The sequence below is a fragment of the Myxine glutinosa genome, chromosome 11, assembly GCF_964187855.1.
Source record: "Myxine glutinosa chromosome 11, kmMyxGlut1.1, whole genome shotgun sequence".
Taxonomy (NCBI): Eukaryota; Metazoa; Chordata; class Myxini; order Myxiniformes; family Myxinidae; genus Myxine; species Myxine glutinosa.
The window spans coordinates 119,263,332-119,291,112 of NC_136271.1; the positions used below are offsets into that span (position 1 = coordinate 119,263,332).

Sequence of the window (27,781 nt, forward strand, 5' to 3'; positions counted from 1 at the left end):
TATTCCGGTTTTTTGTGCCACAGCGGCAGCACTCAGCCGGCAGCTCCCAGACTCTGTCATGAGGTCTTTCACTCGCAGCAGCTTGGCATCAACAAAACGTTGAACGAGTCCCCTATTATTCAAGCTGTTTTCCAGGAAGGGGTTGTAGCATAGGGGCTCGTTCAACAACATTTCCATGTTGTATGTTGCCATTTCACGGGAAAAGGACAGGGCTTGCCAGGCGTTCATCACCCCTTGGTAAAAGGTGGGCAGCAAGGATGAATCGATTTGATGAGGGTTCATTAAGAAAAGTTCTCGGTCGTAACCCAGCTTGCATGTAAGCTGTAATATGCAGTTAGCCAGAGGCCTCCAGAGTAGGGCTTCATCTCCATATACAAGTTGGCGCACGATATGAAGCCGGAAGACCATAATCCGGCTGCGGATATCAATAAGACCTTGGCCACCTTCAGCGAGTGGCAAGTATGCCACGGGGGGTTGGAGCCAGTGTTTCCCGCTCCAGAAAAAGTCGACAATGCTCTTTTGCAGTGTAATAAGAAGGCTCCCAGGCGGTTGTAGGCATATCATCTTATGCCATAGCATAGAGGCGACAAGATTGTTAATGACGAGAGTTCTTCCGCGGTACGAAAGTTGGAAAAGAAGTCCTTTCCAGCGGGCCAGTTTTGCCATTACCTTGTCTGGTAATCCCACCCAGTTCTGCTGCTCAAAGGTGTTGTCTCCGAGGAAAATACCGAGGTATTTAATGCCACTTTTCTGCCAGTTCACTCCTCCTGGTAGGACAATTGGCGGGCAATCTCCAGGTCCTATCCAAAGGGCTTCACTCTTCTTCCAGTTTACCTGGCCTGAACAAGCCTGACAATATGTTTTTAGTGCCTGAGCCACCGCAGTGACGTCAGTACTATTTTTTATATAAATACAGACATCATCTGCATAGGCAGAGACTTTTAGCGGTGTGGTAAGAATTGATCCAGTGAAGCCAGAAATGTGCGTACGTAATTGGAGCAGAAGAGGTTCGATGGCAAGAGAGTATAAAAGTCCAGATAGCGGGCAACCTTGCCGTACTCCCCGTTGTACAGCAATGGGGCTACACAATACTTGATTAATTTTAAGAACACTGGATATATTACAATACAAAAGTTTAACGTACGAGATAAAAATAGGTCCAAACCCAAAATTCTCTAAAACTCTAAAAAGGTACATGTGGTCAATACAGTCAAAGGCTTTTCCTTGGTCAATAAAAAACGGACCAACATTCATATTAAAATTGTTACAAAACCGAATGGTATCACGGATAAGAAAGATATTATTAAAAATAGTACGTCCAGGAATACAAAAGGATTGATGTTCTCCTATTAGTACATTCATAAAAGGTTTCATTCGATTAGACAAGGCTTTGGCTAAAATTTTATAATCCGTACATAAAACAGAAATAGGACGCCAGTTCTCTATAAGTTGAGTGTCCGCTTTCTTAGGAATTAAGGTGGTGACTGCTCTCCGGCAACTCCACGGCAGTTGTCCATCCTCTAAACATTCATTCAATACCCGCAGTAGGTGAGGTCCAATGGTGTCCCAAAAAAACTGGAAAAATTCACTTGTCAGCCCATCCAGTCCAGGGGCTTTATCAGGTTCCAAGGCCTTCAAGGCAGCGGTGAGCTCAGGTAACCTAAGAGGATCCTCCAACTGCTGCTTCTGATCCTCCGCCAATGTTGGAAGGTTAGAAACAAGTTCCGATATTGCATCCTGGTTAATGTCATGCCGCATAAACCGTTGTTTAAAATGTTTCCGGGCACATTCCCTGATTCTGCCATCTTCATAAAGGAGTTCCCCATCATGGAGCAAGCGTGTAATCATTGACGAAGAGGCCCCCCTTTTAAGGCTGAAGAAGAATTTGGTTGGAGCATCAAGGTCGTGTATGTACCTCATCTTCAGGCGCAATAAAGCATTTTGTGCTCGCCTTTCGGATATGGAATTCAGTAAGGCCGTTTTTCCATGGATTTGTTGCCTCATTCCCTGGTAGCTCACACTTGCGGTTCCCTGAAGCTGTTCCTGTAATTCCAGGATTTCATCTTCAAGTAAGGTTGTGGTTTTTCTTTCCTCTTGAACACCATACGCACGATATTGTTGGCAGAACAGTCTGATGTGCGTTTTGGCATTATCCCACCATTGTCTGAGGTTGGAGAAATTCCCTTGGGAGGCAACCAGAATATTCCAAATTTCCGGAAAAATGTCCTTAAAGGTACTATCATCAAGTAAGTTGTTATTAAATTTCCAAAAAGCACTCTTGTGTTTCGGGCAGGGGGCAGAAATTTTGAGAAATGTTGCGCTGTGGTCCGAGAATCCTGATGGGCAAATTTTGGATGACAGAACGAGGCGTTCAAGTGGAGGATTAATATAAAACTTGTCCAAGCGAGCAAGTACAATATTACCCTGAATGCATCGACACCATGTGTATTGCCTGATTGATGGGTGCTGTACCCGCCATATATCTGTCAAATTCATTTGTTTTAAAAATTTGGTGAGAGGGATTGTGGAGGCAGGATGGGGCTCTGCACTGTTCCTGTCGAGTTGGGGTTGGAGGGTGCAGTTAAAATCTCCACCAATACAAACATGATTGTCTTGGTTTTTTAGGGCGTTTTGACTGTCGAGGGACGTTAGGTGTGTCCCAAGGTCATTAAAAAAAACTCGCCGAGCTACAGGCGTACTTGGGGCATAGATATTAAAAATAGTATAGAATTTTCCATAGTAGTGGAATTCTAGGGATGCTAGGGATCCCTTGTGTATTTCGTCGAATTTAAGCGATGAAGGCGAAAAGGAGGGGCTAAGAATTATTGCGACACCGCCTTTGCGGGAGTCACCGTTACTAAAGAAGGACAGGCCGGGGAAGAGCCTACACCACTCTGCGACACAGTAGTCGTTGGCATGGGTCTCTTGTAAGAGGGCAATGTCAACTTTCTTCTGTAATAAAAAATCCCTTACTTGAACTTTACGGACAGAGCTACATCCTCCGTTAATATTCAGGCTACAAATGGAAAAACTCATTACAGCTATAAGGAGGAGTGACCACCACTCAATTTTTTGATAGCAGTTCATTCTTAGCTTTTTGCAACCACTTCTTTAAACGGTGACGTTGGGAGGAATTGAAATTAAAAACGTGGGGCCGTTTTACTATCAGTCTAGCGGAATGTATAAAATCAGGTAGCTCCGGAAAAAAGGTTTCTATTACAACATTCCTTTTTCGGAATGTGTCCTTAAGAAACCTTTTTATCTCGGAGGGAGGGATTGGAGGGATTTCTTCTTCCTTAAGGCTACCACATTCACTAACAGAGTCATCTATATCAGATGGCTCAGATGGTGTGTCACACTGGTTTTCATCATTTATCTCCTCACCGTCATCACATCCCTCCACGTTATCGGATGGGGCATAGTCCATAGAGGGGGGGGACGGGGAGGGAGAGAAATGAGCCATCTTCAGGGGAGGGGGGGGAGGGGGGGGGGTACTAATTTTTGTGGTTCAACCATATCAGTTTCTAGGTCAGTAGACAAGGGCGAGGATTCATCCACATCTATGTCCTCCAATACCGAGAAACGATTTTCTGTGACGAGGGACAAATCTAGGCCAGAGAGGAGGGGCTGTCGGTTTTCAGTTGTAGGTTTTTTAAAGAGGTGACCGTTTTCATCTGTTGTTTGCAGATGTCTTTTTCCTTTTGGGCAGACTAATTGAAACTCGTCCTGGTTAGTGGGAAGAGATTGCAAGGGTTTGGGGGGAGGGGGGGGGGGAGGGAGGACGTGATCATCGGGAGGGGGATCCCATCGGCTACCACGGCGGGAGAGGTAGGATCAGTTATAGCAGGCAACAAGCTGTGATTGGACGATGTCGCCTGGGGGGTGAGATCTATAGTTAACAGGAGATGGCTGCAATTAGATCCTTCAGTAGAGGGAGGGGCCCCTGTTTCAAGGGGAGGGGAGGGGGGTACGGTGGGGGTGTTTGGATTGGTGGTAAGAGGGCTTGGGTCGGTGGTGGACAGATTGGGATCAGTGGTGGTAAGGCTTGGGTCGATGGTGGGAAGGTTCGGGTCGGTGGTGGGAGGGCTTGGTTCGGCGGCGGGAGGGCTTGGTTCGGTGGTGGGAAGGTTTGGTTCGGTGGTGGGAGGGTTTGGACCGGTGGTGGGGAGGTGGGGGGGTTGCTTATTCCCGGTTCGGAGGGGAGGTTGCACTTGTGGAGAATTCTCTTTTCGGGGGCAGTCATGCTTAACATGCCCAAATTGTCCGCAGCCAAAACATTTTAGAACGTTGGTGGACACGTACACTGTATATTCGTTCTGTTGATGTTTTAATTTTATTATAAGGTTTAAATCCTTCTGGGAATTTTTTAAAATCATAAACACTTGCCGTCGGAATGAAACCACGTGCCTTAAATCGTTGTTTCGTGACCCGAAGGGAATCATGGAGATACGAGACACGATGGTACCGTATCGGGACAACTCTTTAATTAGTACATCGTCGGATACAAATGGGGGGCAATTTGATATCACGACTTTTATCGCTGGGCTATCTAGTGGGGAAATCATTACAAATAAATCTGGATCGATTGTCAAACCCTGTTCGACAATTTGTGGGACACAATCCACGTCGGACAAAAAAATAACGATCCGCTTGTTCATCCGCGAAGCGGCAACAACCTTGTCGATCCCGACAACACGACCGGTTGCGAGGACAACGTCCTCGACACTAACCTCACGTTCCGGAGGTACACAAAAGAACCCGTGCTTACGGGTCAGGCTCTGAAAGGCCGTAAATCGAGATAGTGCAGCTGCCATGCTGGAACAGCTGCACTTACAACCCCTCCCCAACTCGGGGAGGGTGAATATATAATACAATCTTCCCTACCCGAACTCCGGGAATGGGAAGCAATCAGACCTCTCCGATTTCCCTAACTTCGGAAAAGGGAGGCAACAAAACAAACTGAAGGAAGGATAAACGAAAGGAAAAAAAGGAAATAGAGGTTTAAGATGAAGGAGCAAACACCGATCGGGCGACGCCCAAAAACGGCGAACCCTTACCAGCGATCACCCTGTGCTCTCCGGCTCTCTCTCCCGTCTCAACGTATATGGGAATCACCAGGAAGACTCCACGAACAGGTACAAGGACACAGAGGGGGGAAAACGGGGGGGGGGGGGGGGGAATGGAGCAACAACACAGAGCACTCACAGGCCTCCACAAGCAGACGCCATGACAGTACAACCAGCATGCAAACGACCAGCAGGGGGCGAGAGAGAGAGAGAGAGAGAGTGTGTGTGTGTGTGTGTGTGTGTGTGTGTGTGTGTGTGTGTGTGTGTGTGTGTGTGTGTGTGTGTGTGTGTGTGTGTGTGTGTGTCGAAGTGTCGAAAAATAGGCGAAAGGTCTAAAATGGTCAAAATGGATCTAAAGATTTAAAGTGTATGTTCCAACAATAGTTACATGTCTAAAGTGATGAATGGGTCAAATGGATTTCAGGAGTCTAAAGGGTTCTAAAGTGTCTATAGAGGTTCTAAAAGGTCTAGGGTCAAGGGGTCTAAAGTATCTTAAAAGGTCTAAAAGAGTAAATGAGTTTTACATCAGGAACTCCATTTTGCACTGCACCTGTACAACCTCACAACCTCCAGGAGTACCTCTGGCTGTGACTTTCCCTCCACTCTCACCTCATGCTCATCTGTATGTTGTACTGTCCTCCGAAAAGTGACGACTTCATCGACATCTCTCTCTCTCTCTCTGTCTCTCTCAAACATGGACAAACATTTAACCACTCATCCACCTCTCTCTCCCTCATTTGTGGTGATTTCAATTGTCACCATGCAACTTGGCTGGGTGTTGGTACCTCTCTCACCAGCCATGACACTTCAGAAAAGGATTTCTGTGACTCCAGGAACTGACTCAATCTGTGGACTTTCCAACCGAGATTTCTCCCAATGGAAAATGCTCCCTTATGGCCTTGGTGATGACAAACTTTCCGTAAATGTCTCCTGCTCTTCCTCTGATTCATTAGGTTCATTTGATTCATCATATGCTTGTGAAAGTCAACATCTCTCTGGATATTCTCAGAGAGCTGCCTCAACAATGGCGCGTCTGACATTTCGCTCAAGCAAATTGGAAGGGATTGCAAGCAGCCATCTCTCTTCTGGACTGGTCTCCCATATCTAATGCCCCTCATGTTAATTCATTTAAGGAATTCTTCCACAGAAACCTGCTCTCTCTCTCTCTCATGCACAGATTCATCCCATCTCATCTTCGATTATCCTACCCTTATTCACACCTATGATAATCCTGTTGTGAGGCAGTTGCTCTGAAATAACTTGCTTTCTCTTCTTTGAAGGCTATTCCGACCAAAGGCAATCTCAGTCCATACCAAAAAGTAAGCAACAAGTGTGTGTGTGTGTGTGTGTGTGTGTGTGTGTGTGTGTGTGTGTGTGTGTGTGTGTGTGTGTGTGTGTGTGTGTCCACTCTCAGGAGAGCCAGAAAACATCTGTCCAACCTCAAAAATGAACTTTCGAACGTGGCTCCCTCCTCTAAAACCTGGTGCACCTTCTTAAGTCCGTTCCCTCACTTCAAATGGTACAACAGCTGACTGCTTGTGAGAAGACGGAATGCCTCAATTATCTATTTGCTTCCAAATCTTGCATCCCCAACCATTCACTCTCGGTACTCGTCCTTCCCTGTCGTACCCAAATGTCCTGGACTCTGTACCTTTTGCACTCGAGATGGTAGAGAAGGTTCTTCCAACCCTCGACTCTGCTATCGGACAGGACGGTATCAGCTCACATGTCCTAAAAACCTGCTCTGATGCTCTTGCACATCCTCTGTCTGCTCTTTTCACCCTGTCATTTGCGCTAGGTCATCTTACATCTGCTTGAAAATCCACAAACATCACTGCATTACATAAAAAGGTGCAAAAACGGATTCAACTACAGACCTATCAGCTTACTTGCAATCCTCAGCAAGGTCATATAATCCATCATCACAGTTGATATGAAATCTTTCCTTTTTCTCCAATATCTCACTCACATTGGGGCATAGATCAGATATATAAAGTTTCAGATTTTTCAGTTAAGGATTTTGATTCAACCAATTATGGTTGTAATACCAATTCACCAATGACGTCATTGTTATTACCCGATGACGGGTAATGACCAATGACATCATGGAGAGTTGATGACATGCCAAGTATCAATTTTTTTCATTGAGCAGCTTCAAAGAAGGAGTCCATTTTATTCTTTTAATCTAATATGGTTGCTACACCATGTATGGCGTAAGAGCAATCAATAAAATATTATATATGGGGAATCCCTCCGATGTTTAAAGTTTAACATTGATCTGACAAGCGGGTTCAGAGAAGAAAATTAAAGCGAAAATATATGGATGTGGACATAAAAAAAGGCCACACAGACAGACAGGGGCGTTGTTATAGTCTCGCAACCTTTTCGGGGATGAGCTAAAGTACACATGCTTTTTATGCCTCCGTTGACGAAGTCGCCGGAGGCATTATGTTTTCAGGTTGTCCGTCCGGCTGTCCGTCCGTCCGTCCGTCCTAGGTTTTGATAGGTTTTCATTACTGCGATAACTTGAGAAAGGCTGAAGGGATCTTAGTCAAATTTGGTGCAGGTATGTATAATGAGGTAAAGATGAATTGATTTGATTTTGGAGTCACATGGTCAAAGGCCAAAGGTCAGAGGTCATGTTAGGTAAAAATCCTGTTTCCGCGATAACTTGTGAACCAGTGATGGGATTCTGACCAAATTTCGTACACTTATATAGAATAATGTAATGATGAACTGATTATATTTTGGGGTCAAGATATCAAAGGTCAAAGTCTGTAAAATGTCTATAACTTGAGAATGGCTGAAGAGATCGAATTCAAACTTGGTACAGATATGTATAATGATGTAAAGATTAACTGATTATATTTTGGGGTCAAAGTTTAAAGGTCAAAGTACTAATAGGTCTGTAACTTGAGAACGACTGAAGTGATTGATTTCAAACTTGATACAGGTATGTATAATGACGTAAAGATTAACGCATTATACTTTGGGGTCAAAGGTCAAAGTCCGTAATAGGTCTATAACTTGAGAATGGCTAAAGAGATCTAATTCAAAATTGGTACAGATATGTACAATGTTGTAAAGATTAACTGATTCGATTTTGGGGTCAATTGGTCAAACGTCAGAGGTCATGTCAGGTAAAAATGTGATAACTTGTGAACAGCTGGGGGGATTTAAATTAAAACTTGGTACACATATGTATAATGATGTAAAGATTAAACGTTGGGGTCAAGATGTCAAAGGTCAAAGTCTGTAATAGGTCTATAACTTGAGAACGGCGAAAGGGATCAAATTTAAACTTGGTACAGATATGTATAATGACGAATAGATTAACTGAGTAGATCAGTTAATTCTACTTTCTCAACAACTTTTCTCCCATCTACTTTCTCAACAATCCTCTCCAAGAAGTTCTGTCGCTCAAGCTTTTGGGTCTCACTATCTGCCATGATCTTTCCTGGGAAAACCACATTTCCAAGCTGGTCCCCAAAACCAATCGCCGACTGGGCATCCTCCATCGTGTGAAGTCCTTCCTTGGCACACCTGAGCTCCTCACCACATGCAAGGCTTTCATCCACAGCTCAATGGAATACTGCTCTCCCCTCTGTGCTGGTGCTCCAACTTCTTTCCCGGAAGTACTTGCAGTGTCCATGTGTTTTATACTTCTCCCACCTCCCCCCAAGCCCTCTCCCTCCCACAGATCTCCCGATGTCCCTGCTCTCATATGTTGTGTTTGTGTACTTCCCCCTCTCTCCCCACCTTGTCTACCGCTCACCTTATTATATGTTTTATGTGTCTGTTTGATTTTTTGTGTGATTAATGTTAGCTCTTTCACAAGCCTCGATCTTGTATACAAAAAAGAAAGAAAGAAAGAAAACGATATCGTGGTAAGGAGGTCAAAGGTCAGAGGTCATGTCAGGTAAAAATGTGATACCTTGAGAACAGCTGAATGGATTTAAAGCAAACTTGGTATAAGTATTATCATGATATAATAATGTGGGTGGAAGCATATCGGTCGACGTCGTGACGTCGAAGAGTGCCGTTATAGTTTGGTTTTGCAAAGCTGTTTTTGCATGAATAAGAAGAATCTCCTTCAGAGGCCACTTTTCCCCACAGAGCAGGGGTTGGTCCTTTTTTGGGCACCTTGGTCCCCTTTTTGAAGCAATGTTTTATGGTCCGGATGCCCTTCCTGCCACCAGCCCTGTTGGTCGCCTCTTGTGACACACAGGGAATTACCAGTGAACAGGTACTCAATTTGCCGACCTCGGAAGCATGACAGGCTGAGTCAACCCCCCTGGCGTTAGATTCAGCGATCGACCGGGATTCGAACCGAGGATCCTAGGATCCCAAGCCGGCACCCTAACCACTAAGCTAACACCAGGCTCTAATAGGCTTTTGCATGAATAAGGTTTCTTTCACATATATGGCTGAAGGAATAAGGTTTGCATGAATAAGGTTTGAGTACCAGTTCACTGGTAACTCCCTGTTTGTCGTTAAAGGCGGCAAAAAGGGTTGGCGTCAGGAAGGGCATCCGGCCGTAAAACTTCGCTTCAAAAAGGGGACCAAAAAAACAACAACAACCACGGGTCCCGAAAAAGGCCAACCCCCGCTTTGCGGGGAAAAATGGCCTCTAAAGGTGGTTATATATGAATAAAGTTTCTAATATGAGTGTTGCTTTGCTTAGTAGCTAAAGTACACCTTAACCTACAATATAAAATAAGGCATTTCTCTGCATATATGTGTATATGTGTGTAAATCTGAAAATCGTACAAAACTAGGTTGGCACTCTTCGACGGTGTGACGTCAACGGATATGCCTCCGCCAACATTATTGCATCATTATACATAATTGTACCAAGTTTGATTTAAATCCCTTCAGTTGATCTGAAGTATCACGTTTTTACATGACATCACATCTCACCTTTACCTTTAATGCCAAAATCTAATCAGTTCATCTTTTCATCATAATATATACTTGTACTAAGTTTGGTCAAAATCCCATCAAGGGTTCACAAGTCAGCGCAGTAAAAACATTTTTACCTGATGGGACATCTGACCTTTGACCTATACTGTATATATATATATATATATAATATATATATATATATATATATATATATATATATATACATATATATATACATATATATATATATATATATACATATATATATACAGTACATGTATATATAAATATATATACATATATATATATATATATATATATATATATATATATATATAAATAATGTGATGGATGCTGTGAAGAGAAACAGTTTGAGATGGTTTGGTCATGTGTTGAGGAAGGGTGAAAGTGACTGGTTGAGAAGAGTGATGGAAATGAATGTAGAAGGAAGTAGAGGACGGGGAAGACCGAGAAAGAATTGGCTAAAGATGTTGGAAGAAGAAATGCGGGCAAGGGGGTTAACAAGGAGAGATGCAGAAAATAGGGCAAAATGGAGAACGTTGTCCGGGGACCGCAAGGCTAACCCCCGCTCTAGCAGGGAAAATGGCCTTAAAATGCGTGTTGTTGTTGTTTGTTGTTGATTCGAATATAAACATCATTGAAAGTAAGTAATGACCTCGGCCAAAGTTCAAACGATGTGGGTTTAATCTCTACATGAGAGAATTCCACATAGCTATTTGGGCGGTGTATAAGCCAACAGATCGCTGTCTCCATCGATCTTGCTGAGGCCGTAACACCTATCGGCTCAAAAGCCTTTTAACTGTTGACTTGGTACAGTCAGGAAAAATGAAGGAAGCATTAACAATGTTGTTAAAAGTTTATTTTGTGATTAATTTGTGATTGGAGTTATGTTGTTTGGAATGAAAAAAGAGATATCGAGTTCAAGTGAATGACCACATGCCGTGATGGTTTCTACTTTCTAAACGTGAACTTCGCGGATCGCCATATGCAGATTCGCCACGGACCCACGATCGATGTTTCTATACGTGAATGTACCCGTTTGTTTGTGAACGGGTACGTTTTTCATGGAAGTCCTTCACGAACTTGCTGTCCATGTCTGACGTGCGACTGAAGATGCTACAGGAATGTGGAATTTATTGGTTTCATGCTTTAGCATTCACCGTATCTGCATTGCCCGTTTGCTTCTGGCCTCCCACCCGTGCGTATCACGGGTATCTCACTCGTATTAGTAATATTATTATTAATAATATTATATATTTACATATATATATATATACAAGGGCGACAATGAAAAAAGAAAATGGAGGCACGCGTGGGATTAGTCGGGCAACTGAACGAATTCAACAATTTCTGAGAGTCATTTGATGCGTACATGGTATACAAGGTTTGGATTTATGTTTGGAAGAGGAACGACAGACGCGCTTTTCATTGTGAGGCAGTTGCAGGAGAAGTACATGGAGAAGAGGAAGAAGTTGTTTCTTGGGTTTGTTGATCTGGAGAAAGCATTCGATCGGGTTCCACACAAAGTATTGACATGGGCATTGAGGAAGTTAGGAGTGGAGGAATGGTTGATCAGAGTAGTGATGGCAATGTACAAAAGAGCGCGCACAGCTGTAAGGACGAAGGACGGGAACAGTGGTGAGTTTGAGGTGAAGGTGGGAGTGCATCAGGGGTCGGTACTAAGTCCACTACTATTTGTAGCTGTGATGGAGGATTGGAGGTGCTGGCTCAGAACGTAAAGGAGGGTTTACCGTGGGAGTTGTTGTATGCAGATGATCTGGTGTAGATTGCGGAAAGTATGGATGGACTGAAGGAAAAGATGAACACGTGGAAGGAATGTATGGAGACAAAAGGTCTGAAGGTGAATATCGGAAAGACGAAGGTGATGGCAAGTGGTAAAGCATGTGGTGAGGTGGAAAGAACTGGGAAGTGGCCCTGTGCTGTGTGTAGGAAGGGTGTCGGAGTGAACTCCATTCAGTGTACAATGTGCGCTGAGTGGGTTCATCAAAAATGTAGTGGTCTGAGAGGGTCAATAACCAGTGTGGCAGCTACATTCAAATGTAAGGTGTGCACAGAGGGAGCTGCAGATGGAGGAAATGTTGAGTTGGATCTTAGAGACGGCGTGAAGCTGGAAGGTGTGAAAACATTTTGCTACCTCGGAGACATGCTGAATGGAGAAGGTGGATCAGACTCTGCAACGGTTGCTCGAGTGAGATGTGCATGGAAGAAGTTTCGGGAATTGAGTGGCATGCTGATGATGAGGGGAGTGTCGTTGAAGCTGAAGGGAAAGGTGTATGCTGCATGTGTGAGAAGTGTTATGATTTATGGGAGCGAGACATGGGTAATGAACGTAGAGCAGCAACGAAGGTTGGAAAGGGTGGAAATGCGAATGGTTCGACGGATGTGCGGAGTATCGTTGAGAGAGAGGAAGACAAATGATGAATTGCGAAAGATGATGGGAATAGAGCCTGTGATTGATGCTGTGAAGAGGAACAGGTTGAGATGGTTTGGTCATGTGTTGAGGAAGGATGAAAGTGACTGGTTGAGAAGAGTGATGGAAATGAATGTAGAAGGAAGTAGAAGACGGGGAAGACCGAGAAAGACTTGGCTAAAGATGGTGGAAGAAGAAATGCGGGCAAGGGGGTTAACAAGGAGAGATGCAGAAAATAGGGCAAAATGAAGAAGATTGTCATGGGGACCGCAAGGCTAAACCCCGCTCTAGCAGGGAAAATGGCCTTTAAAATGCATGTTGTGTTGTTGTTATGGTATACAAGGTTTCTTTACAAAGTTTACAAGGATAGAACGGCCCGAAAATATGTTTTTCTCCCAACAGCATCATTGCAAACCATGATAATGAAAGCCATAGTCAGGAAGTTTTATGAAGGAAATGGGCCAGATTGCTGACTGTTGTTGGGCCTGCAGTCGAGCTTACTCTTCCAAACTCACTCTTCCCGACCAAGCCGAAGGACACATTGTTGGCACAGATTCTCCTTGAGACACATTATCGTCCCAAACCATTGGATATTGCTGAAACCTATAGGTTCAGTTCCAAGAACCAATTGCTAGGAGATAAAATCTGTGAGTACATTTTGGTACTTGAAGCAAACTCTTGATTCATTGTCATTTGGGGGACTTTTTGAACAGAGCTTAGAGAGATTGGTTTGTGTGTGGACTGATGAATGAGTGTATATCCAGAAAAGTGCTGAGCATGCCAAGGTTATCATTTGAATTAGCACGCCAGACTATGGTCACTATGGACATGGCAGACAAGGACTCAAGAGAGTTTTGAGCTCATGAGGCTGACGTTAAGTCAATGATGATGTTGTAGCGGTTACCGCTGGATGCACACAATCGCCTTGCACCGGCCAGAACACGGCCAGACGCGCCTCTCCCGGGCATGCCCGGACTCACTGTTCCCGGGCACGCCCGAACCTCCCGGGCACGCCCGGTCTCGTCTTTCCCGGGCATGCCTGCTCTCGCCTTTCCAGGGCTCGCCCAGAGCGTCCGGGCATGCCCGCTATCGCCTTTCCAGGGCTCGCCCAGAGCGTCCGGGCATGCCCGCTATCGCCTTTCCAGGGCTCGCCCAGAGCGTCCGGGCATGCCCGCTATCGCCTTTCCAGGGCTCGCCCAGAGCGTCCGGGCATGCCCGCTCTCGCCTTTCCAGTGTTCGTCCAGAGCGCCCGGGCACGCCCAGCCTCGACTTGCCAGGCCGCAGCCAAACACGCCCGGGCAGGTCCAGACTCGCCTTTCCAAGGCTCGCCCTTGACACCCGGGCATGCCTGGTATAGCTTTTGCCGGGCAAACTTCCCGACATAAATATGTATATATATTGCTGCCCGATAAACGGGCTTTTGTCAGAATACCTGAGCTGTTTTGTTTCAATAAAGCAACTTGGACGAATTCCGTCTTTGGTCGCGTCACTTCTTTCGACTCGCGTTGGAGCGCAGCTCCTTCACTGGTGACCTACCGACATGGACACGGCAGTGACTCTTAAACTGCCTACCTTCTGGGAGGCTCACGCGGCTGTTTGGTTTGCCCAGGCGGACTCCCAGTTCGCCATGCGAGGCATCACCGCGGACGACACCCGCTTCCACCACATCGTGGCAGCGCTCGGTTCCGCCACCGCGGCCCGTGCCCTGAGCCTCCTCGAGCATCCACCGGCTGCCGACAAGTATGACGCGCTGAAGAACTTCCTCCTCGACGCTTTCGCCCTCTCACCGGCGGCACGCGCACGGCGCCTGCTCGACCTGCCCGAGCTCGGCGACACGCGCCCGTCCGAGCGCATGGACTATATGCTCTCGTTGCTCGGTGAGCACTCTCCGGATTTTCTGTTCCGCGAGTTGTTCCTTCGCCAGCTGCCTCACCCGGTACGCCTCGCCCTGGCTGGCACGTCGATCACCGATCCCCGCGCCCTCGCCAGGGAAGCCGATAAGATCTCCTCGGCGGGCCAACACATCGGCGCGGCTACCTGGAGCCTGCCGCCGTCCGAGGCGACGCCCACGACGCCCGAGCGCCCTGCGCGGTTGGAGGCCGAACTGCCGGTGAAACTGGCGGCCGCCACGCTGCACCGACCGCTTCCGACACGACGGCCGGGGCCTCCACCTGACCAGGTGTGGTGTTATTACCACGCCAGGTTCGGACACAAGGCTCGGACGTGCCGACCCCCGTGCACTTTCGGCAAGTCGGGAAACGGCCGGGCCGGCGTTCATTCCCAGCCATGAGCGCCGGCCACTCGGGCAACTTGCTTTTTATTCGGGACAAAGCGTCCGGGCGGCGTTTCCTTTGTGACACCGGCGCCCAACTGAGCGTCATACCCGCCTCCGAGCAGGACAGGCGGGACGCCGTTTGCGGCCCCTCTTTGGTCGCTGCTAATGGCTCGGCCATACGCACTTTCGGCCCGCGCAACGTCACCCTCTGCTTCGGCAGCCAGCGCTTTCAGTGGACCTTTGTGACCGCCTGCGTCCCCATGGCTTTGCTGGGCGCCGACTTCCTCTGCGCGCACGGGCTGCTGGTCGACGTCAAACGTCATCGCCTTGTCAACGCCGAGACCTTTAGCTCCCTGGCGTGCACGATGAGCAGCTCCGCGCCGACCGAACTGGCATGCGTCCTCCCGACGGCGAACGAGTTCGCTCGCCTGCTCGCGGAATTCCCGGCCCTCACACGGCCGACGTTTTCGGCCGTCGCAGTGCGGCATGGGATCGAGCACCACATACCCACTACGGGCCCGCCGGTCTACGCCAGGGCCCGCCGCCTCGACCCGGCCAAGCTCGCCGTGGCAAAGGCCGAGTTCGACGCGTTGGAGCACCTCGGCATCGTGCGGCGCTCCAATAGCGCGTGGGCCTCACCACTGCACATCGTGCCAAAGCCAGGGGGCGGATGGCGCCCGTGTGGCGACTACCGCCGCCTCAACGACGCTACCACCCCCGACAGGTACCCGATCCCGCACATCCAGGACTTTTCCGCCCGTTTGGTGGGACGGGTCATATTTTCCAAAATTGACCTGATACGGGGATACCACCAGGTACCTGTCCGGGCGGCCGACGTCCCGAAGACGGCCGTCATCACGCCGTTCGGCCTGTTCGAATTTTTGAGGATGCCGTTTGGCCTCAAGAACGCGGCCCAGGCGTTCCAGCGCTTAATGGACGGCGTGCTGCGCGACCTGCCATTTCTTTTCGTCTATCTGGACGACATCCTCGTCGCCAGCACGTCCCGCGCCGAGCACCTCCTCCACCTCCGAACACTGTTTGGTCGCCTCAGCGAGCACGGCTTAATTGTCAACCCGGCCAAATGCCACTTCGGCACGACGACCGTTGACTTTTTGGGCCACCGCATCACCAAGATGGGGCCGTGCCGCTGCCGACCAAGGTCGAGGCCATCACCACGTTCCCGCGTCCCCGTTCCATCAAGGCCCTACAAGAGTTCCTCGGCATGGTGAATTTTTATCACCGATTCGTGCCCCGCGCTGCTCAGCTCATGCGGCCCTTTTACGAGGCCCTCCGGGGTAAGCCGGCCAAGCATGACATCGTTTGGTCCGCGGCCATGGACCCGGCCTTCGCGAGCGCAAAACGGGCCCTCGCCGATGCAACGCTGCTGGCTCACCCGGTGCTCAACGCGCCCATCGCCATCACTAAGGACGCCTCCAACTACGCGGTGGGCGCCGTCCATGAACAATGGGTGGACGGGATTTGGCAGCCACTCGCTTTTTTCAGCCGGCAGCTCCGGCCGAACGAGTTAAAATACAGCACGTTCGACCGCGAGCTGCTCGGTCTATTCCTGGCTGTTCGCCATTTCCGACACCTCCTGGAGGGCCGCCCGTTCACGGCTTTCGTCGACCACAAGCCGTTGGTCTACGCAATGGCCAAAGTCATGGAGCCGTGGTCGGCCCGCCAGCAGCGCCACCTCTCCGCCGTGTCAGAATTCACCACGGACATCCGGCACGTCGCCGGCAAAGACAACGCTGTGGCCGACTGTCTTTCTCGGGCCAGCGCGAACGCGGTCCACCTCGGCGTGGACTTCGCGCTCATGGCGGCCGACCAGACCACCGACACCTCAGTGCAGGCCCTCCGGGCGGCGGACACGGGCCTCCGCCTGGCCGACATCCCCTTCGCGGGCACCGTCCTGCTCTGCGACGTGTCCCAGGGCCAGCCTTGCCCCATCGTGCCCGTTTCCTGGCAGCGCCGCATCTTCGCTTCCATCCACGGCCTTTCTCACCCGGGCCGGAAAGCTTCTCAGAAGCTGGTGTCGGCGCGTTTCGTCTGGCACGGCCTTCGACGGAACGTCCGCGACTGGGCCAACGCCTGCACGGCCTGCCAGCGGGCCAAGGTCCACCGCCACACCCAGGCCCCGCTGGCACCTTTCACCGTGCCTGCACGGCGTTTCGACCACGTCCACGTGGACCTGGTGGGTCCCCTGCCCCCATCGCGGGGGTTCACCCACCTGCTCACCATGGTGGACAGGACCACTAGGTGGCCGGCGGCCGTGCCCCTCACCTCCACCACCACCGCCGACGTGGCGCAGGCGTTCATCGCCACCTGGGTCGCGCGCTTCGGCGCACCGCCGGACATCTCGTCCGACCGCGGCCCACAGTTCACGTCTGAACTTTGGGGCGTGGTCGCCCGCTCGTTGGGGGTCACGCTGCACCGCACCACGGCCTACCACCCCCAAGCCAATGGGTTGTGCGAGCGGTTTCACCGCTCCATGAAGGCCGCACTCATGGCCGGCCTTCAGGACGACGGTTGGACCGACCGGCTGCCGTGGGTCCTTTTGGGCCTCCGCACGGCCCCCAAGGAGGACCTCCGGGCGTCCGCCGCCGAGCTCGTCTACGGCCAGCCGCTCCGCGTCCCGAGCGAGTTCGTGCCCGATGCTACCAGTCCCTGGTCCGCCGCACACCAGCGCTCGGACCTCCAGGAGGCCGCCCGCCGATTTGCCCCCATGCCAACGTCCCGCCACGGTGGCCCCCAGTCCTACGTCCCCCCCCCGGCGCTTCGCACAGCGGAGTACGTCTTTGTGCGTCATGACGCGCACCGGGGGCCACTCCGGCCGCCGTACGGCGGGCCCTTCCGGGTCCTGCGACGGGGCGACAAGTCCTTCGTCGTCAACGTTGGCGGCCGGTCGGACCGGATCTCTGTGGACCGCCTCAAACTGGCGCACATGGACGTCGACCGACCACCACGGTTGGCCCTTCCTCCACGGCGAGGCCGCCCCCCGTCCACAGTTCCCCCCGCTCGACCACCCACCACCACGTCGGACCCCTCCCCACGACCCTCCAGGGGTCGCTTCAGCCGGGTCATCCGGACCCCCCTTAAATTGACCCTGCCGGTGCAGGTCGATTCTGGAGGGGCGTGTGTAGCGATTACCGCTGGATGCACACAATCGCCTTGCACCGGCCAGAACACGGCCAGACGCGCCTCTCCCGGGCATGCCCGGACTCACTGTTCCCGGGCACGCCCGAACCTCCCGGGCACGCCCGGTCTCATCTTTCCCGGGCATGCCCGCTCTCGCCTTTCCAGGGCTCGCCCAGAGCGTCCGGGCATGCCCGCTATCGCCTTTCCAGGGCTCGCCCAGAGCGTCCGGGCATGCCCGCTATCGCCTTTCCAGGGCTCGCCCATAGCGTCCGGGCATGCCCGCTATCGCCTTTCCAGGGCTCGCCCAGAGCGTCCGGGCATGCCCGCTCTCGCCTTTCCAGTGCTCGTCCAGAGCGCCCGGGCACGCCCAGCCTCGACTTGCCAGGCCGCAGCCAAACACGCCCGGGCAGGTCCAGACTCGCCTTTCCATGGCTCGCCCTTGACACCCGGGCATGCCCGGTATAGCTTTTGCCGGGCAAACTTCCCGACATAAATGTGTATATATATTGCTGCCCGATAAACGGGCTTTTGTCAGAATACCTGAGCTGTTTTGTTTCAATAAAGCAACTCAGACGAATTCCGTCTTTGGTCGCGTCACTTCTTTCGATTCGTGTTGGAGCACAGCTCCTTCAATGCAAACAAGTGTTACGTGGTCCTCCCGGTGACTACCTGGTCTCGGTGACCCCCGGACCGTGAGAGGAACTCCGCCAGAAAGATTTATTATGTATGCGCTTTCGTAACGCAATCAATATGAATCCCAGTCCATAAGAAACCCCACACCAAGGATTCCGAGTAATCAATAATATATTCCCCCAAGGAATCAACAATCAACAACCATCAACAATCCACAATCAACAATCAATCCCCGAGATGATTAAGATGGCCATCTTATATATGTGTGTCCCCAAGTTTGAACCCAGCGAAAACTTTCTTTGCCGGCCAACTTGGATAAACAAACCAGATAACTCACCCCCCCCCCCCCCAAATCATCCGTTCCCCCCGGGCACAGTCATCACTTAAAAATAAAGCAACAAAATTTCACACCATCCCCAAGATTAATTCCCTCTGGACCAAGCGTCAACCACTTCTAGTTTCTCTTGAATGACGGTTAAGAGGTGGTGACCCAAAGCCCCCCAAATTTAAACCTCTCTATAGCACTTTTTCAGGAGGCCCAGCGGAGTATTCCTACATGGACGCCTTAAGGAATGTCGAGTTCACGGTTAGTCCGTGCAGGAAAGTTCACTACCTGGACGCCTTTAAGAACGTGGCTTTCACGGTTAGCCCGTGTAGGAGCCTCGGCTCGGCGGCTCCCCCGTATATAGTGCTTCAACTTCTCCAGACTCCTAACAGTTACGGTGGGACCCCTTGTCCCAGCCGTTACCTGACTGGCGGTCTCCTTCTCGGCCAGTGCTCTGACCTTCATTCTTTCGGGAGGTGCCGTAACTCTGGGAGCCTCCATAGTAATATCGGCTGCTGCCAACACCAAAACTCCTGCCAAGTGGTCCTCTTCTGTAGACCTCTCGACGCCTACGAAATGCCTTCCCTACTGTTATGGTCCGACCCTCCAAATCCTTACCATTCCAATTCTTCTCTGCCTCTCTGGCGTCTCTTGTGCTTGCAAACGTGACAAAGCCGAACCCTCTTGACCATTGCGTTTCCCTGTCTTTAACCACCCGCACTTCCACCAGCGGCCCATATCTGTTGAAAACAGAGGTCAGAACTTCTTCCTCTGTGTTGAAGTTCAGTCCCCCTACAAATAACTTGGAACTTTTGTCGCTATCCCGAGCTGGTGGGGTGTTATTTTCCCTGCTGTGCTCTTTACCAACCCTCGGGTTACCATAAATTTTCCCCCCAGCCAAATCATTCCCAATAATCACAGATATTCCCTCTACAGGAAGCGTGGCTTGTAAACCGACGGTGACCGGTCCGGACACCAAATCGGATTCCAAATGGATGACATGAAGTGGGGCACTAACACAGCCACCGATCCCTTGTAACCGAACACTATCACCAGTTGCGGTACTCTTTGACAATGGCAAAATGCCTTCAAGCATTAAGGATTGATGGGCTCCTGTGTCCCTCAAAACCCTAACCGGTCTTGGGTTAGTCAAGTCTCCCTTGAGTGAGACCAACCCCTCATAAATAAATGGTTGGTAACTCTTCTGTGGGCGATTTCTTACGCTTGCCATCGCATTCGGAGTGGTAATAGTCGGACTCCGCTCTGGGTCTTCCCTTTTCATGAGGTAACAACTGGACATCAAGTGTCCAGGTTTCTTGCAAAAAGCGCAAGTAGGCCCGGAGGAAAAACTCGTGGTCTGCCTCGGGCCCCCCGAAATATAAGTTTGTCTTGGGCCCGCAGCCCTCTGATTTCGAACAGGTGGGGTATCCGCGTTGTCCCCATAATCCTCTCGAGGCCGCCGCCATGTATTGTCGTTCTCCGCACCTGCTGTTCCCCACCTCCCCTGCGGAGATCTAGGCGAGGAGTTAGGTTCGTGGACCCCTATCCGGTGTGTTAAGGCATAATCATCTGCCATGGTGGCTGCGTCCCACAACTTCGGTACTTTCTTTTCCTGCAGGTACACTTTGATGTCGTCGTGGACACACTGTTGAAATTCCTCCACCAGGATCAAGTCAAGCAATGTTTCGAAGTCTTTCCCGACTCCTTTTGACTCACACCACCGATCAAACATGTTTTCTTTCACTCTGGCAAACTCCACATGGGTCTCACTCTCCCTCTTCCTGGCATTCCTGAATTTTTGCCGGTAAGCTTCCGGAACCAACTCATAGGCTTTGAGGATGTGCTTCTTCAATACCTCATAATCTGCACATTGGTCCATTGGTAGCGCCGAATAAATCTCTTGAGCTTTTCCCACCAGCACACTTTGTACTAGTATGGTCCAGGCCTCCTCCGGCCAGTTTAACTGTCGAGCCACTTTCTCAAAGTGCGGAAAAGATTTAGCGACTTCCTTTTCACTGAAGGGTGGAACCAGCCTCACATGTCTGCCCACATCCCAGGTGTTCTGGCTGGGTGTCGACCCCGTCAGCAAGGGTGGTACCTCTCCCCGTTCTCTCATTAACTCCAGCTCCTTGAATTTAATTTCTTGCTGAAGCGCCATGTCACGTTCCTTCAATTCCCTTTCCGCTTTTCTCTCCTCTGCTTCGAGTTCCCTTGCAGCTCTCCTCTCCTCTGCTTCTGCTTTCCTTTCCTCTGTTTTCATCCTTTCTAACCTTTCCTGGAGTTCTCGTTCCACTCTCCTTTCTTCTTCTGCTCTTTCCTTTTCTGCTTTCCTTTCTTCTTCTGCTAACCTTTCCTGGAGTTCTCGTTCCACTCTCCTTTCCTCTGCTTGTTTCTCTTCTCTCCTCTCTTCTGCTTTCCTTTCTTCTTCTTTTAACCTTTCCTGGAGTTCTCGTTCCACTCTCCTTTCCTCTGCTTGTTTCTCTTCTCTCCTCTCTTCTGCTTTCCTTTCTTCTTCTTTTAACCTTTCCTGGAGTTCTCGTTCCACTCTCCTTTCCTCTGCTTGTTTCTCTTCTCTCCTCTCTTCTGCTTTTCTTTCTTCTTCTTTTAACCTTTCCTGGAGTTCTCGTTCCACTCTCCTTTCCTCTGCTTGTTTCTCTTCTCTCCTCTCTTCTGCTTTCCTTTCTTCTTCTGCTCTTTCCTTTTCTGCTTTCCTTTCTTCTTCTGCTCTTTCCTTTTCTGCTTTCCTTTCTTCTTCTTTGATCCGTTCCTGGCTCCGTAATTGCAACTCCAGTTTCCGGAGCTCAACGTCTTCTGGTTCTTCGGGTAGCCACTGCCAGGCTAACTCGTCCCATGTTCCTAATCCCACCATAGACTGTATCACCGTGGTCTGCAACTCTGCCTTCCTCAAATTAGTTCGGACCTCCAAGTTAAAATGTTTGGCCAATTTCAAGAGGTCCGACTTTAGTAACGCTCGGAACTGTGCCTCACTCGGGGTTACCGCAAAGTTCTGTGCCACAAACGCCATGGTGCCTATCGTTAACACCTGTTAACCTTCACCCAAGACTTTACCCCACTTTCCCCAAAAATTTACCAATTAATACTTAATTAATAAATTTTAATTAATAAAAATATTATTTTATACAATTTTAGATCCCGGACGTAGACCCAATTGCGAATCCGCAAATCGTAATTTGGACGAGCCCCCAATTCTGTTACGTGGTCCTCCCGGTGACTACCTGGTCTCGGTGACCCCCGGACCGTGAGAGGAACTCCGCCAGAAAGATTTATTATGTATGCGCTTTCGTAACGCAATCAATATGAATCCCAGTCCATAAGAAACCCCACACCAAGGATTCCGAGTAATCAATAATATATTCCCCCAAGGAATCAACAATCAACAACCATCAACAATCCACAATCAACAATCAATCCCCGAGATGATTAAGATGGCCATCTTATATATGTGTATCCCCTTTCCCCACTCCCGACCCCTTGGGTACTCACGACCCCTTTGGTCTCTGTCCCTCACAATGTCTCTGGGCCCCTCCTGAACAAGGTTATGGTCGGCTTCGCCGCACACGGGCGGTTGAACGAACCCCGGGCGGACGTGCTTCCACCGGGCACGTACCGTACCGGGAACCACGGCTGCAGCGCACACCTCCTGGCCAAGCAAAGCAGGCAAAGCAGGCAAAGCGGGCAAAGCAAGCGCCGCTGGCAACGCGCGCGAGGCCCCAAAGTGCGACCCGTACGCGTCCTTGTAGACGGTGCGGCGAACTGTGCCGGACGCTGGGTCTGTGCACGGCCCCACGGCAACTTGACGTGTCAAAAGGGTAGTTACACGTCCCGGTAACTCCTCTCGCCAGACGGGCTTGGGAACGCAGCTTTTCCACGCTGCTCAATATCGATCCCAACTCTCGTCGGAGCTGGGCGAGGAAGAAGAAGAATCGTCGCTTCTCCCGGACCTCGTGTCTTTTCTTCTCCCGTTTCCGGTCTCCTTTTTCCCAGAAGGGCTCCTGACCCTTTAATCACAACAACCCTTAATCGACTACACATTGATAAGCAAAGACCTGAATAGTAATTCACATACATTCACATAAATATGTAACACAAGCTGTACACTCAGAAGCAACGTGCTCCAAAGCCTTCACTTAGTTATGATAACAAAGGGTGGAAGCATCCAGAGCAGGGCATGCCATTGCTGTCTTGGGCAGCATTAGCCCCAAACTTGCCCTTATTTGAAGGTTGGACATTTCTCAAAGGCATGCTGTCGGAAATGGACAATATCATCAGGCAGCAGAAGCAGACATCAAACAAGAAACCAACAGACCCTTCACACAATAAAAATCCATTTGGCTACCATTATGAGACAGAGGGAGAGATGCTTTAAAGATGATGCACATCATCAAGAGCACAAATACAACCAACAGTGAGCAATGTGGGATTGTGCTCAACGTGGACATCGCAGGATTGATGGGGCCAATGGAAGTTGACATGGATGAAGGCAATCTGTAAATGTGTTTTCCAAAGCATTCACTGCAGAAGATGAAGGTGTAGTTGCGAAGCTATACTGGAGAGAAGATTCCAGTTACTGGTAGTCTCATGCTACCAGTCAACTACAAAAACCAGTCTTACTGGTTCCCAGTGATGATATTGGCTGGGAGCAGGCCAGCACTATTGCGGGAAGAAACTGGTGAGGCTTCATCAGGCCAGGTGGGTGCAATGCAAGGGTGGTGCTACGAGAATATGCCAAACCTATCTATTGTAAGCCACGATCTATGTCCTATGCCATGCAGGAAAGGGTGGAGAAAAAAAAATCTTAAGAGATTAGAGATGCAGGACATTATCAGTACGGTAGCTCAAAGTAGATGGGCCACTCCAATTTTCATAGTACCAAATGCAGATGATCAAGTTAGAGTTTGTGAGGATTACAAAGTAACGGCGAATGAGGTATTAGAAGGTAATCTACACGATACTTTTTCAAACATGGATAATATATTCACAACTCTGACAGGAGGCAAGATCTTTTCAAAGTTATATCTGACAATGGGTAACTTGCACCTAAAGTTAGATGAGCAGTCCAATCAAAATAAAAACCAATTACAGTACTGCATTGTAGTCACAAGAAGGAGACCGGACATTAACAAAACACACACACACACACACACACACACACACACACCATATATACATGTATATATCGATATAAACACATACATACATACATACATATACATACTATACACATATACATATAAACGGGCATATACAAACACACATACGCAGATATATTATGAACTTGTAAGTACCTGTACTTGTAAAATCGATTATATTTGAAGTTATAACCTTAATTTATAAGCAATTGACTGAATTTTCCAACTGCCTGGATCAGCTGGGCACTGTTTTTTTTATCGAGGATTCGATCCTTTCAGCCCAGACAGAACCTATCCAAACGGCGGATCCACAATCCTGGCCGTACAACTCATATTTGATAGGAAATACACACAGTGGTCTATAGTTCATTTTATAATAGATTGCCTTTTGGAGTGTATTCTGCCCCTGGAATACTTCCATGGGGTAATTAACCAAATTTTGCAAGGAATTCACAGGTTAACCCTTGGATGCAGTGATTGGGCCTCGTAGGCCCACAAGGTTTTTTTTGTTGCAAAAACTATGCTGTACAATTTTTCTTTGAATGAGTCTCATTTTCACCGACTTTCATGTTGTTACACAAAATTCAGTGACATAAAAAAAAATTCATTCAGGCTCATGGGAAAATCTTCATTCTTCACTTATAACCTGAAAATCCGACACGAATGCAGATCTGGGGCCTTCGAGGCCCCGCATAAATGTTGTTGTACTACTATGTTATATCATTATTTTCTTGATATGAGCCTCATTATATGCTCCTATAACTTGGTTACAAATAATTCAGTGACAAAAATATGAAAATTAAAAAACTTTACACGAATACATTCGTGGGGCCTCCGAGGCCCAATGGCTGCATAGGTGTAAGATTTTTGACAGTTGTGGACATCTACATTCTAAATAAAAGGATTAGTGAATCATATTTTTTGAGCAAATACTCCTCCATGAGCCTCAACATTTTAGAGAAAAAAAGTTTAAAAACCAAGAACCCAAAATTTTTTTGCAAAAAAGAAAAGAAAAGATTCATTACTTATATGGGAATCTTCCAACTAATAGGATCAATGATTCACATTTTCTGAGCAAATACACATCCATGAGCATCGACTTGGATTGAAAAAGGATATGAAAGAAAAAAAAATCTATAAAAAATAAAAAAGACATTACACGAATACATCCGTTAGACCTCCGAGGCCCAATGGCTGCGTTTATGTAGGATTTTTGACGCCTGAATCTAAGAGTTAATCTGCTATCTCGTTGATATTGTCATGTCAGCCCCCAATATACAGACTCATGATGAGGATGGATGTGGTGTCGAAGTATTTTCTGAGCCGCCGACTAGTGCACTTGATGTATCTGGCGTTTGTTTCAAGAAAGAGAGAGAGAGAGAAAAAGCGAGATAATAGTTAAAAAAAGAGAGAAAGAAACATTGAGAAAGGAAAATAAAAGAAAGGAGAAGAGGAGAGGATATATGTCAAAACAAAACAAAAAAATGCCGATAACTTCCTATTCCTGAGGTCAACAGAATCATCTTCAATGTCACAACTTTTATCTCCTTTTAAACTGCGCTCCACTTCAACAAAAAAATTTGCACTGTGACATTGGCTAATGGAAAAACCTTGTACACTTTATTAATTAAATGGATTCTATGACAGAATGGAGAAATCAATGCAGGAATGGGAAGCGGCTAGTCGCATACGATGGGAAAACACAATTCTTCTTTATGGATACTATTTTGGACCCAAAGTAGACAAGCTCAGACAAAGAGACGCTCCGCTCCGACTGAGCTATCTTGCCATTTCACTTTCATTCTGGTGTTGTATAGTAATTTAAACACCAAAGGATTGACATTTACAGCTTGGTAATGCCACAGGAGTTAATAATATGTTCGCAGATCCTAAAAACAATATGGATACTATCGAGACCTGGTCAAAAATCTTTCCTGTGTCACCACACTCCCGATTACATGATGTCTACACTTGATTGGTGATATTCAATAACGATATATTCCCTATCATCACCATGATGTACCACACTGTATTGTTGTTGTTGCTGAAGAAGTTACTATAAATTACAATCCTAGTCGGGTCGTCACTCTGACTCGGCGAGTTAGGGCAGAAATCTGGAATTTGGGGTGCTGACGACAGCTCGCTTACTCTTCGAGAAGGACACAGTGGGATCCTTAATGTCGAACAACTGATGTCAGCAGACGGGGACTCCCAACTTAATGTCCATCCCAGGGACAGCACACACATGGAGGAATCACCCTGCCTGTGAAACACCAGAACGACAGTTGGGTAAAGAATCCAACCCAGGCTCAACATCTTAGAGGCGAATGTAGATATTCCCTATCCACCTGAAAATCCCACTGTTCATAAATACAATTCTATGACAAATAAATGTACATGGCATGCATGTTTTAGAATCTCTTGCAGTAACGCACTTTGCGCCCTATGTCCAAATACCCTGGGAGGCCATTTTTCTGGTCATCTCCATTGGCTGAGAGGCAGAGAAAGAGGCACTCTCTGCTTGTCTTTTGTTGAAAATGGAAAATATTTCATGCCCCATGGAGGAATCTTCATCATCATGACATTGCCTCGGTGACTTTGACAATGTCTTATGACACAAATCCAGTGTATGATGACATAATTCCATATATCACTGTAGGTATAACGTTTTGAGTCACAAAAACGGCCATAACTTCAGAGTGTAACTTCATGCTCAATGTAAGATAACTGATATGCAATGCAATGCAATGCAATATACAATGCAGGATAATGCAAGATAACAAAAACGGCCATAACTTCAGAGTGTAACTTCACGCTCAATGCAAGATGATAGATATACCAAATAAAAATTCTGGCATGTTTTTGGCCAAGTCATATAATTGCAGAGAAATTAATATATAGAGCATTTCAATGTTTTAGCTAAATTATGATTCCGTAATAAAGAAATACTGTAAAGGCCTAAAACGTAACAGAAAGTACACCACACTATTCAAACATAAAATGCCCCTCCCAACCATACCAGTGGTGTATCACGTGTGGTAGAGCGTCCTCGTCGCGTCGTCGTTGTGGCAAGTGTCGTCGTCGTCTCCATGATGGTTGTGGACATCTCAGGTGGTGTTGCAGTGGCGGCCGTTTCCGTCGAGACAGGTGACAGGAGCTCACCGACGAGATGCACATTGCCTTCGATGCGCACATTCGCGTCGCCTTCCGCCGCCATGTTGAGCACCTTCAGACCGTTATAGTAAAGGCCCGAGAGCTGTCCCTGAAAGGGCTGGTGCCGATCTCGACCCCCGATGGAGATCGACGCCTGGCTGTTGAAGATCGTCAACTGTCGGCCTGGCTCAGGGAAATGCAAAGATGGAATGTTCGGCAAGAAAAGGGAGATGCGAAAAAAAAAGAAAAAAGGAGAGTATAAATAAAAGATAGGAATGGAACAAGAAAAAAGAAGAAAAAAAAGAAGAGAAACAATGAAAATAGGAGGAGAGAGGACACAAAGTGCATTAATATTGCTAAACCAGGGATACCAAACTTCTTTTCAACAAATAAATTCTGTCTCAAAAAACCTGCAGCATGCAAGGACATGAATCCATTAAGTTTTTTGTTAAAGCTTGCTCTTGCTGACTGCCAGTCAGATGAATTGTCCTTAAGAATGCTCATCGAACATCACATCAGCAAGGTTAGGTGTAAGCACTTGACCATCAGGCAGAAAAGAAACGAGTCGTGGTTAAAGATGGCCGCAAAGGTTCAATGAACTTAAAATTAAGGTGCTGGAAATGAAGCATGCCTCCCTTGTGCCATAGTGCCGCCCCATTTGCTTTTTGCACTATGCCAGCGGGC

General features: G+C 48.3%; 1 protein-coding gene across 1 annotated transcript in view; it reads right to left on the minus strand.

Annotated features, from left to right (window-relative positions):
* Nucleotides 1-27,781, minus strand: part of LOC137436928 (neurexin-1) — a 1,559,617-nt gene that overhangs the window by 114,402 nt on the left and 1,417,434 nt on the right. The window contains exon 19 of the mRNA XM_068131164.2: nt 26,964-27,280. Within this exon, the coding sequence (XP_067987265.2) occupies nt 26,964-27,280 (317 nt within the window). The remainder of the gene's footprint in view (nt 1-26,963; nt 27,281-27,781) is intronic.